Source organism: Dermacentor albipictus, chromosome 6, assembly GCF_038994185.2.
Source record: "Dermacentor albipictus isolate Rhodes 1998 colony chromosome 6, USDA_Dalb.pri_finalv2, whole genome shotgun sequence".
NCBI lineage: Eukaryota > Metazoa > Arthropoda > Arachnida > Ixodida > Ixodidae > Dermacentor > Dermacentor albipictus.
Window position 1 is genome coordinate 117,794,073 of NC_091826.1, and position 18,455 is coordinate 117,812,527.

Sequence of the window (18,455 nt, forward strand, 5' to 3'; positions counted from 1 at the left end):
TATCAGTGCAAAAGTGTTATTTGCCCCATTACTCGAAAATCTGTCGGCATCGACCTGACCCAAAGATGGCACCAAAATCGGCTCACGGAGCAAAGAGTAAAAACACATAAAAAATGCTTGGATTGACGTCAAAATTTCTCAAGGAAGCTCTTGTAAAGTGCAAGCAAAGTGAATTAATGGCTTCAAATAGAGAAAATGTGGTACATTTTGGCCTGGGTGGAAACTGAACCCGGGCCTCCAAGCTGCGAGACGTGCACGCTTCCTCGACGACACGGCGGCTCTGCGGTTCTGGCTGATTGGTGCGCCTGGTGTGTGCATCATTGGGCACGTGACGGCGAAGCCAATGTGGAGGTGGTATTGCTATGCATTATTGCATAAAATGAGCGCGTTCATGACGTTCCGTTGTCTACAAGTGGTATGATCCTTTCGCATTCCCACATTTAAGCAGTGTTAAAGTTTGTCTTCTGAATTTTGCTTTTATAAACCTAGTTGGAAATGGTCACAAGGTAACTATGAGCACAGCATAGTTTGTTAATTATGCAATGTGCGCAATAGATAATTTTCTGCCTCCTAGAAAACTTAAGCACCTTTGCAGAAGCCAGCACTTCGGAATTTTTATGTAACACTGCTAGAAGTGCTTCTTTTAGCGACTATAGTTTTGAAGACTGTAGCAGGTTGTCCAGTGGTTCACAGTTCAACAAGTTGAATGAAATAGCCTGTGTCGAGTTTTTTCTGCTTTTCTTTGAAGTGCTGTACTGGAAACTGCCTTCAACTAGTATTACAGTTATCATATTAGCTGGCTAAAATTCAAGCAATGGCATATGCCAGAACAAGAGTTATGACTACCAACTGAATTTCACCAGTTAGCCTGTCGCTAATTCAGTACCATTGAGATAATACAACCAGAGAGTGCAGTCATATTTTTTTCATTTATTTACTGCGAAATTAGCGACAAAGTGCGAAGTGGACGAAGTGCACGCGCCGAGCGCCAGTAGTTTCAGATGTGCCGTGCTTTCGACGTTTAGTTCGCGTCGAGGCGAGAGACAACACGAAAGTCAAATTCGCTCGCTGCTGCTGCCGTGTTTCCTCACTCCAGCATTTTGAGAGCGAGTTTCCGTGGTCATCGAGTGCAATGTGTTCATGTTTACCTGTGTGCACGTAACACCGTGCTTGGTAATTCAGCTAGTAAGCGAATGTTTACAACTTCATTTGGCCGATAAAAGTAATATACTCACTTCATATAGCTCCCTACTAATTTGCTATCGCAAACGATGCTTTGCCTACCAAATACCCATTAGGTCTTTCTAAAAAATATAAAGAATGAACCTTACACATTGTTTATATGCATGCGTTACATGTAAATACTTATTATTTACGTCATACTTGTCCTTCGGCATTACAGAAATGGTTTCAGAAATTGTTAGGTTACAGAAATAGTTACACAAACATGGCAGTGCCTTTGCAGATGCCACTTTCTTTTTGCTCAGCTTTTTCGCTAATTATGGTGGCTAGAGCTAGCATACTAACTCTATGTTAAGTGTATAACAGATATGCTACGGCCAATGCACAAAGCTCAAGTTTCTAGGCTGAAAGCCTAGAGCTTGGGTGCCACATGCTGCATTCTGTAGGCAAAGCCAAGGCAATCGCTTTAGCATCAGAAGCCAAATGACGCACATTTTGTATGTGTGAGCACAGCAGAGCAAAGCCCAGCATACATTTAGGAGGAATTCTGGGACTGCACTCATATTCAGATATTTGTTCTTTGAATGTCAGGTGCTGTCAGGCATAGGTGTTCCAAATTTTGTTCTGCTATGTGCAAGGAAGACTGGACAAAGTAGCGCTACACCCATGCACAGAAACAGACTCGGAGCACAAGCTTAGGGAGAAATATCTGAAAGCTTGTGTTTGTTTTAGGATTTCCACTATGTCAGTGCTCAAGACCTATTCGTGAACATGTCTTGAGCAGTGACTGGCATTAATTCCTAACATTTAAAACTTTCCTTACTAAAGAGAAATGATAAGTCTGAGTAGAACGGTATTCTTTCTAATTTCATGCTAACCAGGTTATTAGATGAGGAAATCAAGGTGAATGCTCGCCTTTGAAAAGGTTGCACTGAAATCCCAGCACTGGTAAGCCAACGTGAGATCACATATTTGAAAGTATTCTTTTGCATTTGAGACCCGGTGGCTTAGTAAAAGTTCTTCAAACTTGCCAAGTTCCAGCTTTGGCACCTTTAGACTACAAACCAGTCAATCTTAACCGAGGAAAATTAAGTGGGCCTGGGTGGTTGCATTTTGGTGAGCTAGTGCAGAAATTTCAAGGCTATGTCGCCACCCACCTTTTGTTCTTGCATCTTAGCTGGCTCATGAAGCTGTCAGAATAAGAGCAGCTCTTCTGGTATTGTAGGTAAGTAATTTACTAATTTACTGTTCAACTTATTTAAAATCTCATTGGAATATGCCTGATGTCTACCATTACTATGAATCTGCCCCTGCAATGAGTATTCTATCTGGAAGTACCTATCTCAAATAACTGAAAAGTATTTACTGAACCAGCCAATATATACCGACACGAAGTCATGCTCTCTTGTTCACTTCTTTAACACATAGGTAATAGGAAACTGCCGTAACTGCGGTGGTACACTACAGCCTCCACCAACTACCACACAATATGCCCAAGGCCATGCTACCTGTGGATTGCAAATCACATGAAAAAACAAGCCGCAAGAATAAATTCCATGAGTGCATGTAATGACCAACACTTATCACGCAGTACCTTACATGGAGCTGCTCAGCCTTTACCAGGAGCAACTTCAGTATTTATTCAAGTCTTCACCAGAAAGACTATTCAAGCATTTTATTAAATCTGGGGCACAGTATGTTGCCTCTGTGTTGACCATTGTCTACATATTTTGTTTTCGTAAGCAACATAAAGCTTGACAATGCAAATTTTATGAAATACCCATGCAAGCACACATACACATTACGGTTATAGAAGTTAACACATATACAGAAAAACAAAACTGAACACTACCACAGTATTTGAGTGTAAGAATCTAAAAAAAGAAAGGAACTGCAACTAATGTCTTCCACTTGAGACAGTGCAAATATGCACTGGCAGATACCATTGCACACAAAACATCCCAATACACAACATCAAACATGTCAAACCTTCTTCAGTAATTTTGTGAGGCAATCACGAAAGAAACAAACTCTGTGTCACTGGATGGTTTGATCAGTCGTTATGGAGAGCAATAACTTCGTACAGAAAGTAAGACTGGGCATTTGATGCAAAAGCAAAGTGCCAAACGAGATACAAGCTATAATGTAAAACTAAGTACTGTCCCCTCAATTAACTGCACAAACTGCTCTCTGCTACTGTTCAGCCATTGAACCATCCACACAAACAGAAACATCAATGACTTGCATAAGGAAATTAGCCTCGTATATCGCAGCTCATGCACTAGGCCTAGCATGCTAGGCTTAGCACCTGACCACTACACCTAGTCTTTCATAAATGCCACAAGCTGCATTCTGCACTGTGGGTTACAGGCAAAGTTTAGGCAAGCACTTCGCTTGAGAAAGCAAATAAATGGTACACAAGAGCAGCTGAAAACAGTAGTAGAGAAGCCACAATGTACAACATCCACAATCACTCAATCATATTTTGTAGCCAAGCACTCATTGTGACCAAGACGACTAGACGAAATATATGCGTGCACGTTTGCTTGCAAAATGACTTCGTTGCGTGAGGCAATACACCACATAAGAACAGAAAGCTGAGCAAGCAATAATTCAAAGCAAATTCACTGTGGCAATGTTTGGTCTATTTTAGCACATACCAGTATGATAAATTCAATTTGTTCATTCTCAACCTGCCTGACGGATGATTTTCCACTGCAAATAGTGCTCAAGTTCTAAAGCAAATAGCATGGTTAGCAAAATTTGTAGCTGTGACAAATCCACAACTCATTCCTTGTGAAATCATCACTTTACAAATGTACATGACGATGCTCCACCAAAAACTGTCACTGAAATATGAAGCAATAAACCTGGTAAGCGGAATTAATAGAAATGTGCTTACCTAACGGGGTTTTTCCATAATCAGTATGATGCAGCTAAGCTGTCTGTAGTGCTTGGCATGAGACTAATTTCATCACGGCCAGTGCACAGCTTCAGGTCTCCGAATGCCAATTAACTCCAAATTTAACAGGTTACCAACTTCAGGTTTCACATTTCACTAATACTTAGCTTGAATTATAGGCCTAGAGTAAGTCAGGAGGCTGTTCTTTATACTATGCCCCTTCGTGCTTCTGTTAGACGCACTTGCAAAAAAAAAAAAGAAAACTTCGCTCGAGAAATCTAAGGCCCTTATCCTTCTAGGCCGAGCCAAGTCTGGCATTTATGCCACGATCAGAATACCAGCAGCCTGAATTAGACTTGTAACAAATGCGTGTGATCAGTGAGACATTAGCGGTCAATCATGCCCATGGTGCTGCAAGCTAGCTTGAGCTGTAGACTGACTTCAATGCTACTAAAGATTGCCACCTATCCATGAAATTTTGGTAAACAGAGTGAAAGAGCAATCTGGTCTTTGGCAACACTGCAGGATCATTAAGACTGACTTCATGCCCTGCCAAGCTCATGTGTAGGTGCACACAACTCTTTGCAGCTCAAATAAGGGTGGAAAGGAGCTGTCACCTCTTCATCTGCTGGGCTCCATGCATTTAAATTGTCACTTTGTTTTTGCTTCACTCCAAGCCAGGCATCTCGCAGGCAACACAACTGTGCTGGTGCCCTATTGCTCACAGACAACTCCCAAGTTGCACGTATGTAACTTCGGCAAACTAGGGCACACAAAGATTTAATCCGTAGATAACTGAATACGCTGGCACCAAGTTTTGATTTATATTGCTGCTGCAAGCAAAACATAGCCTATGCAATGCCACATAACACATTTCAAAGCAAGTGCTGTCTTAAAGTTCCATGGAAGACAGCTTTTTAAGTAGAGCCAAAGAAAGTAATATCATGAGAAGCCAACAAAAAACCATAGGGGAAATTACTTGTACTTGCTAACTGAATTAAAGAAATGATAAATTAATGGCAATTAAAGTGGATGAACGAACAACTTGTTGCAGGTGGGGAACGATCCCACGACGTCGCATAATGCGTGCAAGCATCGCAAGCGTAATGCGAAGACATGGGATCGTTTTTTACTTGCGGCAACCTGTTTTTCCATCCACTTTCATTGCCATTAATTTATCATTACACATAATGCGAAGACGTGGGATCATTCCCCAGCTGCGGCAAGTTGTTTTTTCATTCTTTCATTGCCATTAATTTATCATTCCTTTAATCTAGTTAGCAAGTACAAGTAATTTCCCTGATGTTTTCTTTGGAGTCTTTGTTTGTTGGCTTCTCATGATATGATTGATAAAAATCGGGCCCCTCGGTTAACCCCCTTCCTTCTAAAAAAAAAGTAAGTAGCATAATTTCTGAAAAGGCACTTAGCTCACAGATTGCACATATAAAACTCGGTACGGTGAACAAGGTAACAAGGCATGATGACACGCTCCACAGACCAGTATCACGTGGTTGCCAGAGAGCCCCAATCGTATGGCTGCTCATCTACACCTAGTGGCAACAATGTTTCTGAGACCATGTGATAACATTACTAGTGCTAAAGCATCACATTACTTCATTCATTCATTAATCACACAAACTAGCCCAACAGCTTACTAGTCACACTAATAAACATTACCCTATTAGTACAAAACATCAAACCACCAGCTATGCCATAGTCATCAGTTTAGAAAGGACTATTAGGTCCCATCTAGTCAGCAAACAATTAGACAGGCAGTCACTGCACGGTACTGAAAGACACATCTGGATCCAAACTTAGGCCAGATTCTGTTTGGTGGTGCAGATACAGTGCAGCAGCCGGGCAAGCACTTTGCAGAGCGCACGCCTAATCATTGCAAAGTTATCACTGGCACAGTGCTAACAGAGGAAGTTCCAAGGCCTATATTGAACGCCTGGCAAGCGAAACTGATAAGCACACTGATAAGCGAAATAGGACGCTAAACACATCAATGAATCTACACAGTCTGCAGAAAGCCTAGCACCTAAGGGCACACTTGAGGGTATAAGTGGATTGCACTATAAATAATTTCCATTAAGCTTTCCCCAAGATAAGACAGGCTGCCACATAAGTAGTGCTGTTGAACAACAGACGTTACCCATGGTGGTTGTACATGTGCCCACTGAGCAACAGCTTCAAAAAGCACTGGGATAGTAGCACCGGGGAAAGCACAGCTCACTCGTATGCTCTTCTTGATGCTTTAGGAAAGGTGCAAAGCTAAGGAGTTTCTGTGGAAAAAGCTGGCATCCAAACCACTGCCAAGGTGCACAATGCACTTTTTGCTGCTCAGGTGATAGAGGGCACTGCGCACAGATGCAAACTGGTATGTGTCGACAAGTGTTTGTGCACTCCAAAAGATCTTCTGTACCCATCCATGAAGTGACAGATGCAGTTAAGATTAAGCAGCAGAACCATGCAGTTTAACCTAGTTGAACAGAGCATGCATCCACTTATGCCAAAGCAGCAGGTCGCCATCCATACACAACATTGCACAATGCACTCTGGACAGTCTTGAATCACTGGAAAATGCAGCATGATGAAGGGCTTGCTTATGTGGGCCAATGGCTGCAACTTCATTGCCCACTGTGGTTGCCACCATGAATTCAGAGATGTGAAGCCGGAACACCACCATGCCTACATTCACTCTTATGGCACGTCGTTGTCGCCAAGTATCTCGTCCTTGTGGATACGCAGGTGGATGGTCAACAGCTGGCGGGTGACAAAGGCCTCGGGGCAAAAGTAGCAGCGGAAGCGCTTCTCATTGGTGTGTGCCTCTTCATGGGCGATGAAAGGTGTCAGGTAGACGAAGAATCTACCGCAGTAGCGACACTTGAAATTTCCCCTCTTGCGTGACTGGCTGGTGGCTGTGTACGGGCTGTTGCTAGATGAAGACGACAATGGCAATGTTAGCATTATTACATAAAAGGGTGAAAAACTCTTTTAGCACTATGTCAGTGAAGTGCAGATGTACTTTAAAGAACATTTCCGTTGCCAACTCCACAGTACCTTGTTAGGTGCACAAAAGTACGGGTTGCCACCTATTGAACTCTATAAACCTTGTGCCATTTTCAAATGGAGGCTCTAGAAGACATCCAGTTTTGCCCACTAAAAAAGCCTGTTAAATTTAGCAGGCAAGAAAGTATTATGGCAGGCCACAGTGTTATACTACTGTAATATTCCAAGTAAGTGCTACCCCCTATACTGAAAGATACTCCTTCAAAGTGTGCAGGGGGGGGGGCGGGGGCTACCTGCTTTGGATCCGGGGGTCAGCAAGCCAGGCAAATACCGTCTCCCAGCGACCACAGGCTCGCCTGGTTTGTTTGTTCGCTTCCGTAGGCGTCAATAAAATCAAATGCATTGCAATTTAAGCACAACATAATTGTATACACATTGTGCTGATCAACATAGGTGTTTATTATGAGCTACATGCGGTCGTGTCCCAAGTCCCACAGGTCCCTGGCTTAACTGTATACGCACATCTTACTGTACACACGCTCGATGGAGAGGAAAAGAAGCCTGTGGGTCTGATCGTTGTTAGTCACATTTATATGAGGCCAACAGACAGTGAGGCCAAGGAAAGAGTGGAAGAAATTATATATATTTTTAATTCAGATGTGCATATGACAAAGTAAAGAGAAGTAAAAGTGGACAAAAAACAACTCTTTGCAATTGGGAACTGAACCCATATCTTTCATATTACACGTGCGTTACGCTACCAATTGTCCTGTGCTGTCTTTTCATCCATTTTCTTGTGCACCTGTGCATGTGTCCTGGACCTAGCCCTGGGAGTGCTAGCCAGTGCCACTACTGATGGCCGGTGGATGTAGACCACCCTTTCAACTGCAAGTGTTTGCAATAAAACAAAGTGACATCATCTGGATAGTTACGATGAGCATGTTCAAATAAAAGCAGAAGTAACAAGCGTTCATGGAGAAGGTGGATCGTCCTCTCCTCTACATATTGGCAACAGGAAACCCGCGACATAAGGCCTCTAGAGGCGAGGCCGAGCAGTCTTTGTGGTTTCGTGATTGCACTCAAGAGCCTGGAGGGCCATCGACAGGCCACCAAAAGCTGACGCTGGTGCGTGTCAGGCCTAACCATTCCCAAGACCCAGTTCACCATGAATGTCTTCCTGGACAATGCCAGGAAGTTTGCTGTATGGATGACACCGCGACACCAACTCCACCTTGCAACACATCTGACCAGTGATGACCTGCATTTTTGGCACCGGCGTGAATCATGAAAACCCGACTTGAAAAACGGAGCATGGTATGGAAGGCAGCCGTGGAAGCCACTGCAAGAATTTATGGTCTTTTTACCTTGGAGTGCCCATCATTACATGAGCTGCAGGAATTTCATTCCACAATGATAAATCAGTAACACGTACTAAGGGAAATCGGCAAGAAAGAAAGTGCGAAGGATAAATGAAAGGAAGAGAGGTTAACCAAGGCCGAGTGCAGTTGGCTACCCTGCATTATTGGAATGCGAAAGGAGAGGATAAGATTAAGAGAAGGAGAGAAAGTCCAGTTATAAAGGCCAACTGCAACGAAATTATGGACTGTGTAAAAAGCCCTGTTCAGGTAATTTAGATGTATAGCAGCCTCTGTGCAAAATTTTATGTTTGAAATGCAAGTGGGTGCTTCACAATATGCCAGTAAAAAACTGTTTTTCATACCAAAACTGAAAAAAAAAACATCGACATTACCACTTTCCAGAAGTGACATACAATTTAGCCTGTAGAGAACCAGTGCCTAGGTCATCTGCTTCTCTTGCTTGTATACAATGCCCATGTATCAGCGAACAGGTCCCGCACATTTGCCAGCCACAGTGTTAGTATACCCTGCTTGCTGCTTCACACACTGTGCCCATGCTGTCGTGTGCTCACAATGTTGTTTTACTGCAAAATATTTTCCGAGCCAAGCCAGGTTTCTGTATCAAGTTGTCTATGCCCAACGAGCAGAGCCTCGATGCATTGTCTCTGCTCAGGGATGAAGAGCACATTGGGGTGGCCAAGATAAAGGTGCAGTGTGGCGTAATGCAGATGCGATTCACATGTGCAGTTATGCTACACTGGTGAAAACTGAACACTCTACAGTCTAGCATGGCTGTTGTGGCAATAGAATGTGTCCTACTTCACACCAGAGCTGCTGGAACAGAGTGAATTGTGCACTAACTTGGTTGACCAGTAGCATGCTGCCCTATATATAGTTTGGTTTCACTGCAGCGACTGTGTTTACCCTGTTTGACTGTCTTTACCCCTGCCCTGCCACCACCAAGGTAAAGGGGTTGACTGGTGGGTGAACAGAGTGCCCCAGAGAAATGAATAATCTCCTGCAGGCCAAATATAGTAGCCCATTGTTGGATCGCCTGCAACAAATTTTTAAATTCTGTTAATTCAGGTGTGCTCTCTTATTTTTTTTTCCTGCTGTGGTAACACATGCGCTGTAACGCTACATTTTCATTTTATAATACTCTGATAGGGTTTTGACTTTCACATCAAGATTTTCTATGTGTACCAAGACATCATTGCTGCTCTATGGTTCATGTGCTATATACTCTTTTTTTGCTCATCGCTCTGGTAAATCTCAGTTGCTCAACTTTCTGCACGTTCATTATGCTTATTTTTTCTTCGTCCTTTTGTATGGCGCACATTGATGTGTATTGCACACCCCTCTTCCCCCTAATGTAATGCATGCTTGGGTGATATGCAAGTATGTGAACAAATAAACACATACGCTACTAGAGCCACCGCACTGCAGAGCTCAGGGTTCTTTAACCACTACCTCAGGTTCTTTAATGTGCACTCAATACACGCCCCTTCCCCCCACACACCCCTGAAATGCAGCAGCCACAGCTGGAAATGAAACGCACAACTTCCTCCGGCCCAATAGGAGAATGCAAATCCAGTAAGCCACACTGAGCCAATGGTGTGAGAGGGAGGGGGTGATGCAAGATTAAGATTGGAAATCAGGGTTGCCATGATCAGAGCCCACGTGAACAAGGAAGCCATGTGCAGAGCCAGGAAAAAGGAGTACAGCATAAGAGATAACCCCCACAGAAACAACAGCTCCTAATGTCTCTGTGCATGGTCTCTACGGCTTTTTGAAATAGAATTTATGTCACACTACAAATATTTAGGAATTTGTGTAACAGGCCTACAACTAATTAGCTAATAAAGCACATGGAAAATATATTGCAGTATGTCAAGAGAACTGAAAACACTACACCGTTGGTTTTATTCATTCTATGATTTACCAATACTTGAAAAGTTTGCTTCTGGTCGTGCGAAGCCCACTTGGAGTATGTCTGTGCATGTTCCAAAGCAAGCTATCATCATCATCAGCAGCAGCCTGGTTACGCTCACTGCAGGGCAAAAGCCTCTCCCATACTTCTCCAACAACCCCAGTCATTTACTAATTGTGGCCATGTCGTCCCTGCAAACTTCTTAATCTCATCTGCCCACCTAACTTTCTGCCGCCCCCTGTTACGCTTCCCTTCCCTTGGAATCCAGTCCGTAACCCTTAATGACCATCGGTTATCTTGCCTCCTCATTACATGTCCTGCCCATGCCCATTTCTTTTTCTTGATTTCAACTAAGATGTCATTACCTCGCGTTTGTTCCCTCACCCAATCTGCTCTTTTCTTATCCCTTAACGTTACACCCAACAGCAGCAGCAAGCTATAGAGCTATACAGCTACACAGCAGCAGCAAGTTACAGCAAGCTATACAACAGCAAAAAGCTCAGCTATCAATGCTCGTGCTCCAAGGTGGCCTAAAATATTTAATGATGTCGTCTTAACTGTTTAAGCCACCTTTGATTATGGGGCATGACAAAGTGGACTGCGGATTAGTTTTGACCTTCTTTGGTTCTTTTACCACATGCCCAATGGCAGGGAGCACGAGTGTTTTTGTCTATCATCTCCTTTGAAATGTGGTCGACTGGGCTGGGATCGAGTCCATGACCTCATGCTTAACAGTGCAATGCCATAGCCGCTAAGAAACCATGATGGGTCGTGCTCCAACGTGGTCTCCCTCTGAAAGATCAATTGAGCTCAATGCAACTTAGCTCTAATGTCTAACAGGCCCTGGCAAATTCAGTACGAATGGCAGACTCCCCAGTTGAAGTGATCGCTTACTTATACTCCACGCTCTACTTTCCAAGTCACGCTTGTCAACAGCAACTTCTTCCGCAGACATACCTCGTCACCGTTTAGACAGCCAGCAAATGTCTTTGAATGAAAGAACCGAAGAAGAAAGTGACAATGAGGACCCCAAAGAAAACAGTTGCTGCGGTGATCACACGAACAGTAAGAGTGGTGCTGCACTGCCGTAAAACGACACCGTAGGGTGAAATTCAAGCTGAAATTCACATATATAACTCGTACCAATTATTCAGATCATCCTGTTTATTGGAGCAAAGCCCGCCAAGTCTTAATAATCTATCGGTTACTCTATATCACCTTATATTACTGAGCACACTTAAGTAACTTTTTTTTTTGGTTTCCCATACTGGCACCCTCAGGTTATAATCGTGATCACCTTATAATCGAACAAATATGGTAGTCAAATTATTCCACAGTTCACAACAGTGACCCTCAAGGCACCTAGGTAGCTTTGAACATTAAACCCCATAGATCAGTGAACCACAGCAGCCCATGCAAATTAGTCTGCTGAGAATCATGCTTTGCGAACTATGTGCCAATTTCTAACTTATTTTTTTTTATTTGAAAGTTTGCCCTGGGGCCCCTCATCTCCTCTGCAGTGGAAGTGCCGAGAAGCTATGCAATATTTCTGGGCCTTTGTCCTCATTTACAAAAAAAAGAAGCAGGTCTCGGGACTAAAACAAGTTATGCTGTTAAGCAGATTAGTTGGTTGCTGGCTTTTTAATGTTACTAGTGCAAAATCCCATTTCATTTTGCAGTCGCAAGATGAGCCGTGACCTTCAATGCACGCTATTAAAGTTCCTGAATAGCAATTTCCCCTGGTAATATGGCGCATCACCTAGTGAAAGCATAGATGTAAAAACTTGTCCAGCACAAGGAGTGTTGGTGAAAAAATATCAATAACCACAGATCTAGCTCTGCAATAAGGTGAACACAAATTCACTGGTTCGAATCTGGTATTAGCCTGTCATTTCTTCGTTGTGTTGCTGTTAAAGATAGTTGGTGGGTCAAAGATAGAGATCACATCACTGTCTGCATCACTGCAGCAATTCTGAATTGCAGAGCCTAAAATAGGCAGTGAAAGTTCCCGTGCGATGCATTGCGACACCAATGTGTCCATAAAATGTCGAGCCAAGCCTACCTCTTGTGAGGTGAGAAGTTGTAGAAATCACCGCGCTCCTTGGCGTTCTCCCTGTAAGCATAGGTGTTCAGCTTGACACCAGTGCCACTTCCTTGTGTGCCCGAACGATGCACCAATTTTGGTATGTCCTTCTCGAATGAGGCACCGGTTACTACAGAGAGAGAAAGAAATCCACTCATGTATGGGAATTGCTGAAGGATCACGGCGAAATCATATGCGCACGTGCATTTGGCATCAGCAGTAGCAAGAAAATAATAATAAATGAATGAAACAACTACAACAGCTTGAGGTCAAACTATCTTTAAGTTTAACATAAGCTCTGCAAACACAGCCATGGTTCTCTCTGTTGCAATAAAAGCAAGCACCATTAAAAAGTGCACTATGTCTCAAATATCATTTTATTACACGACATAAACAAACCAAGACCGTCTTGGTAAAGCACTTACAGCCAGAACTTGGCGGTTCCTGTATCTCTAACCAACTTTAAAGCCACTTGGTTCTGAATTTTTGCACACCATTATGTTAAAATTACAAGGCTGCTTTGATATTTAAAAATGGACGAAATTAGTTTCACTTGCTGCATAAAAAAAATCAGTGATGCTAATGATGATATGTGCCAAGGCAACCAGCACTTCCCATTTTTTATGAAAAAGGAATTCTGTCTTGCTAGCTTGCTACAGGCACCTTTATGAGCCAGCCATACAATGCCGACAGACGAAGTCGAGGACTGTGCATGGTAAATGTGAATTGTAGTTGAAAAGTAGAAATGAAGGATGAGCAAATTTGAAATTTTGAATACAAATTGCATGTTACTCACTATTGGTATTGGAAAAGGTAATATTTGGCATTTTCGAATATTCAAAAGTACCCAAACACTTGGCAACAACTGATTGATAAAGCCTAGTCACTATATATCCATTTGCTAAACAAGGTATCACCAATTATCAGAAATGAAACACGACAAATGCCTCTGAATGAATGCAGAAACAAAATGAATAACATAAGTTTTGCATTTGGTTTTGCAGCAACATGCAACCTGAGAGTTTTGCTGGTACTACCTAATTTAGCGTTTTTTGGCAGTCTGGCCATGTAGAATTTTAACCTTTTATACTATGATCAGCGACATTTTCCTTGTAACGGGCCCCCTTATGTGTGTTTACTGCACACAAGTTCCTTGTGGAGCTTTTTTTTTTTCTCTCACAACTTGTTTTCAGCCACCATTTCTCTAGTGTTTTTTATAGCTCCATTTCAAACAGCCAGCCGCTCATTCTTTGAAGCAAGTTTGCAACCAGGCTCCAATGATGCTGATAGGTTATTTGTGCAGCTCTTTAATGGCAATTAGTGACCTTCTGTTTAAAATCGATTCCTTGCCCCCGATAGCTATCTTTATTAGACTAATGAGTGCAGGAGTCTTAATTATGCAGAAATGGATATTCCCACTGTAAACATGTACATATGTCGGCATTTGTCTATTCAATATTGAATTAAAGTTCGATACATACAACTCATATTTGATTGATATTCAGAAAATGTGGTATTTACCTGCCTTTAGTAGAAATAATAAGGAAACAGGAAATGAAAACGGAAGAAATGACACCTTGCTGCAGGTGAGAGCCAAACCAGCGATCTCCACATGTCGTGCGCCAAGCTCTACCATTTCAGCTACAGTTACAGTTATTTTCTCCCTCTCACCGTCCATTCTCACAGGTATTTTGTGCATGCACACGAGCCTACCCTAGGGCAAATTAGCCAGCATAACTCAGAGCCACTGAGACAGATCTGCGATTCAATCATGGGCAACAAACTCCTAGTCCAGGGCTCCAGCAGTCACTTTCAGAGATACTTTAAGTTTTGTAAGGTTTCTCCAGACCAGCACAAGACATGTCGATGTCTACGAGTGACAGCACTTCTGACATGCTCTGTCAGGATGGTTGGCACAGTGGTAGAACACTGTGGCTTGTGGATGCCGAAAGCACCAAGTGCTAAGTTCCGTGAAATTTGGCAGAAGTGAAAGTATCTCTAAAAGTGATTGCCCAAGAGTGCCGCCCTTGCTATAATGGCCACGAGTAACGCTAGCTAACACACCCACGTTACGTTTAGTCAAATAGACAAACACCAAAGAGAGTGGATGGGGAGGGAGGGACAGCTACCAGTGAAAGCTTGGGTCACTTCCTGTACACCTGTATGGCATTAGAGATTAAATGCAGCAGTGGGAAGGTGCCATTTCGCAGGTGCGTGCACCCAACAGCCACATACATAAAGTTGCCAATGCTGCATCAAATTTCTGCCTCAGTTTTTTCACCAATGCAGTTGTAAAAGTGACTTCGACTGTACAAAGATGCCAACTTCAACACTTTGCAAAGGCTCCGTAAATGTCACATAAACATGCACTTGGCATTAGTGCACCAAAGAGTTTATACTGCGAGAGAGTGAGGCTGGCCAAACATGTAAAAGCGCAGCATGTGGCAATGCATAGATCGCGCATGATTGTGTGAATTCACCTACGAGACGATGTACAATTGGCTAGCTCGCATGATGTGGTAACGTGCTTGTAGGGCCACCTGAACAATATCAATCGCAATACAAACTAGAACTCAGGTGGTCACCAGTACTTTACGTCAAGTTACACATTTAGTCAGCAAGACAATGTATCTGTGTAATGCCCTTTCCGATTGCTTGCTACTACCATCTATGGCTACTGTCATAGCATGGTGCCTTCCTCACAACCTCTGCTTCAGCAGTGGTACATCAGTGAGTGGCACATTACAAGTTTTAAAACATTTATATATATGGACCATTCTTGCTTAAAAAAAAGTTTTTAAAAAATTTTCTGGGTTGAGTAATTGGTGGCTTTAGACATTGACATAGCCCTCATTTATCAATGAAGAATTTAGTTAAGCTGGGCACTACAAAAACAAAAATTCATTAAGGTACAGGGAGGTGGTGAGATTGCATCCAAGGTGTCATCACCCTTGGTCCTTGGTTTCTGCCCCTTTGCTGCCTTACCTGGTATTAGCTAGAGGAAAGACTGCCCACAGTGGTATCCCAGAAATGTAATTTACCATTCCAGCTGAACCTAGCATCCTTCCTCAGTGTACCTTTACGAGCCTATTCTGCACATCATGAACGTAGGTTAGTTGTATTTGTGAATGCAACACGGTCAAGATTAAGCTGCACATTATGTTCTAACAGCTTTAAAAAAAAGGTAATGTGCTTACCCCTGCTTTCCTATTGTTCAAAGTTTACATAACAGCATCTTTTAGTGCGTATCAGTCCATAAACTGTGGTGTACTCGCCTGCCTAATTTGTCCTAATTTTTTATTCCCGACAGTGCAGGGACAAAATACTGCAGGATCTGCAAGCACGTGCCAAACAGCATTACTGACAAAGAAAGCACCTGGTGCCATGACATGGCATCCTGCACGAGTGTCCTCTTACGCTCCTGCGCCTGCCATTGCAACCACTTCTCGTCAGCCTGCAGTCAGAATTGCTTTAAGTGCAAAACATTACACAAAGGGAGCGGTGTTTGTTTCGGCCAGCAGAGTGTGGGGTACACTGTCTCTCACATTGCAACAGCCAAAAGAGATGCCACTCAGCCAGTGTGATCTTTCGCACTCATTGCAACTCCTACAGCAGGAGTTGTGCTACAACTACACTGCAACTGCAAGTTGCATTGCAACACTGCAACTTCTACAACAACACGGCATCGTACGTGCACAGTGCCGTTGTTTCGACACCTGGTGCTTGCTTCATCAGAGGGCACGGGAATGTAACTTGGCATGCACTCACAAATTTTGTAATAGTTTGCCTCCACTGTACATCACTGTGGCTGCTCACTTCTCCACTGTTGAGACATGGGGAGGTATTTTCTAAGAGTCGACCGAGTGGACATGTCCATTTCGTCTGCTGCTGAAGTGCTGACAGACTGTGGCACCTGGTTGCTGCGGACACGCAGCCCAGCCCAGCCAATCAGAACTTCAACAGCTGAAGAAATGGACATGTCCACTAGGTGGACTATTACAGAATACCTCGAGCCTGTGGTGCTATTTTCGTGTGTGTATATCTCTTAAAGGAAACAGGTAAGCAGGTATGCCAAATGTTCTTTTGAATAAAGCAGACCAATAAATTCAATCAACCTGGGAAATTTGAGTGAAACCAATGAAGCTGTAGGCAGAGAATATTCTTTCGGAGCTGTCAGAATAAAAATACACAGTGTCTACTTCATTTTAAGGGGGCAGCAACCACAAACAAGGAAAGGGACCATGTACACAGCAGAAAGTTTCATCCATGACGCCACTATACAGCATGTGGACAAATTGTTAAATGTTTGCACGATAAAACCACTTGAGAACGAGAAATTCACAATGAATAATTTTTGCAACACGACACCAAATACAACTACAGCCCCTAGAGAAGGGGATCTTGGTGATGTGGGACAGAAGTGCGAACCTGGAACACAGAAAAAGAAATTAGTTAGAGGAACAGGGTGAATGTTCAGATGACATGGTGAGAGGCTCTTGCAGACGCAACAAACCACATAAGTATATGGAAAGAATATACGATTGGGCATGCTAGCGATGGATACCTGCGCGGTACTTCCCAGTGCCTGCGGATACCTATGGATACCTGCGCGGTACCAATATTGCTTGGCTCTCTGCAACAACTGCAAACTTGGAAGGCCTCCAGTGGTCATCTACTGAAAGTTGGAACACAGTCATGCAAATACGCCAGCTTAAAAGGTAGTGCTTGTCAAAAAACAATTGAAATTTCACCTGCTACACTGGTTGATGGCTGGGAGCATGCCATCTTCACTTTTTGAATTGAGCGCATTTTAATCTTGCATGTCTGTAGTGCTATAAATTAGCTTGTTTTAAATTCTTCCAATGCTTGACCATTTATTGCTTAAACTTGCAATTATTGGATAAGTATATTGCTTAGCCCATTGGTTCCTAACCTTACCAGGCCGCAGGTGTAAGAATGGAGTTCAGTCAGGTTTGTCACTGAACATTCATATACACATAATGTAAGTATGTCTGTGGAATTACCAGTTAAAGAAATGAAGTAGGCTGTATGCAACAGCACATTAGTCAGCGTTGACACTGCTGCTGATGCTAAAATTTTAAATCGATATCAAGTTTGCATTATCATTCGGTGTGTACAAGCCCTATGTGGCTGTTTCTTGGGCAGAAAATGTTGCAACACACCCTGATCTTTAAAAAATAAATGGGGTGGGGCTGGGGACAAAGTTGAACGATGTGGAATAATGTAAATATAAAAAAAATGTCACTGGGGTACTCCGGACGAATGCAACCAGCAGGCGAGCACTCTCGATCGTAAAGCAGAGTTAATGATAAAGAATTATTTACGCGATGCAATTACACAATATGCATATACATGCACACACACGCATGCACGCGCGCGCTCACACGCACACACACACACACGCAAATCCCTTCACCGCGTAATAATAGCTATTGCAAGTTATTCACTCCTTAATGAAAATGTCAAAAAATTCACAATCTTTCTAACACCATCAGATGAACGTTTCGAGGTGAACAGCTAGTAATAAGCATGAAGACCACACAACATCCCACAGCAATAATCATCGTGCTTAACTGTCACTGAAGCAAACGCAGTTAATAAGCAGCGCGTGCTAATTACAACGGATGTTCGCTGACATGATTGCACTACGCACAAACAAGTGCACCCCTTGGAGCTGTCATATCTTCGTTCGCTGAGGTTCGCTGATGTGCGGATATCTCGAAGCATAGGCACAGCGAGACGATTTCTTCACCACATCATCGAATAGATTTACAAGGATGCTTGTTATATCTGCCGAACGCAATACCCCATGCTTATTCCTCCGCTGGATGCCGGCTATTCGGTTCGGCACGACGGGAAACGTGAACGCGTGCATAAACCGAACGTTTCCAAGCGCGCCATTAGCGCGCGCTCACGGGCTTCACGGTTTCGAGACGTTTCGTTTTCCGCCGACAGGCCGTCACGTTA

At 43.1% G+C, this 18,455-nt stretch overlaps 1 protein-coding gene across 6 annotated transcripts; it reads right to left on the reverse strand.

Moving 5' to 3' along the window:
* Positions 1-2,842: 2,842 nt before the first annotated feature.
* Positions 2,843-18,398, reverse strand: LOC135916289 (zinc finger protein 664-like). 6 transcript variants are annotated; one of them, XM_065449619.2, is made up of 4 exons: positions 18,142-18,322; positions 15,844-15,921; positions 12,447-12,597; positions 2,843-7,022 (listed from the first exon to the last, which is right to left on the reverse strand). In XM_065449619.2, exons 2-4 carry the CDS (start codon positions 15,851-15,853, stop codon positions 6,788-6,790), a joined length of 396 nt encoding a protein of 131 aa, XP_065305691.1. In that variant the 5' UTR covers positions 15,854-15,921; positions 18,142-18,322; the 3' UTR covers positions 2,843-6,787. The 6 variants fall into 6 exon arrangements, 4 of the variants coding, with proteins under 4 accessions (XP_065305691.1, XP_065305690.1, XP_065305689.1 ...); XR_010568892.2 differs by lacking the exon at positions 15,844-15,921 and having other exon boundaries at positions 18,295-18,398; XR_010568891.2 differs by lacking the exons at positions 15,844-15,921; positions 18,142-18,322 and adding an exon at positions 17,032-17,212.
* Between the last annotated feature and the right edge of the window lie 57 nt (positions 18,399-18,455).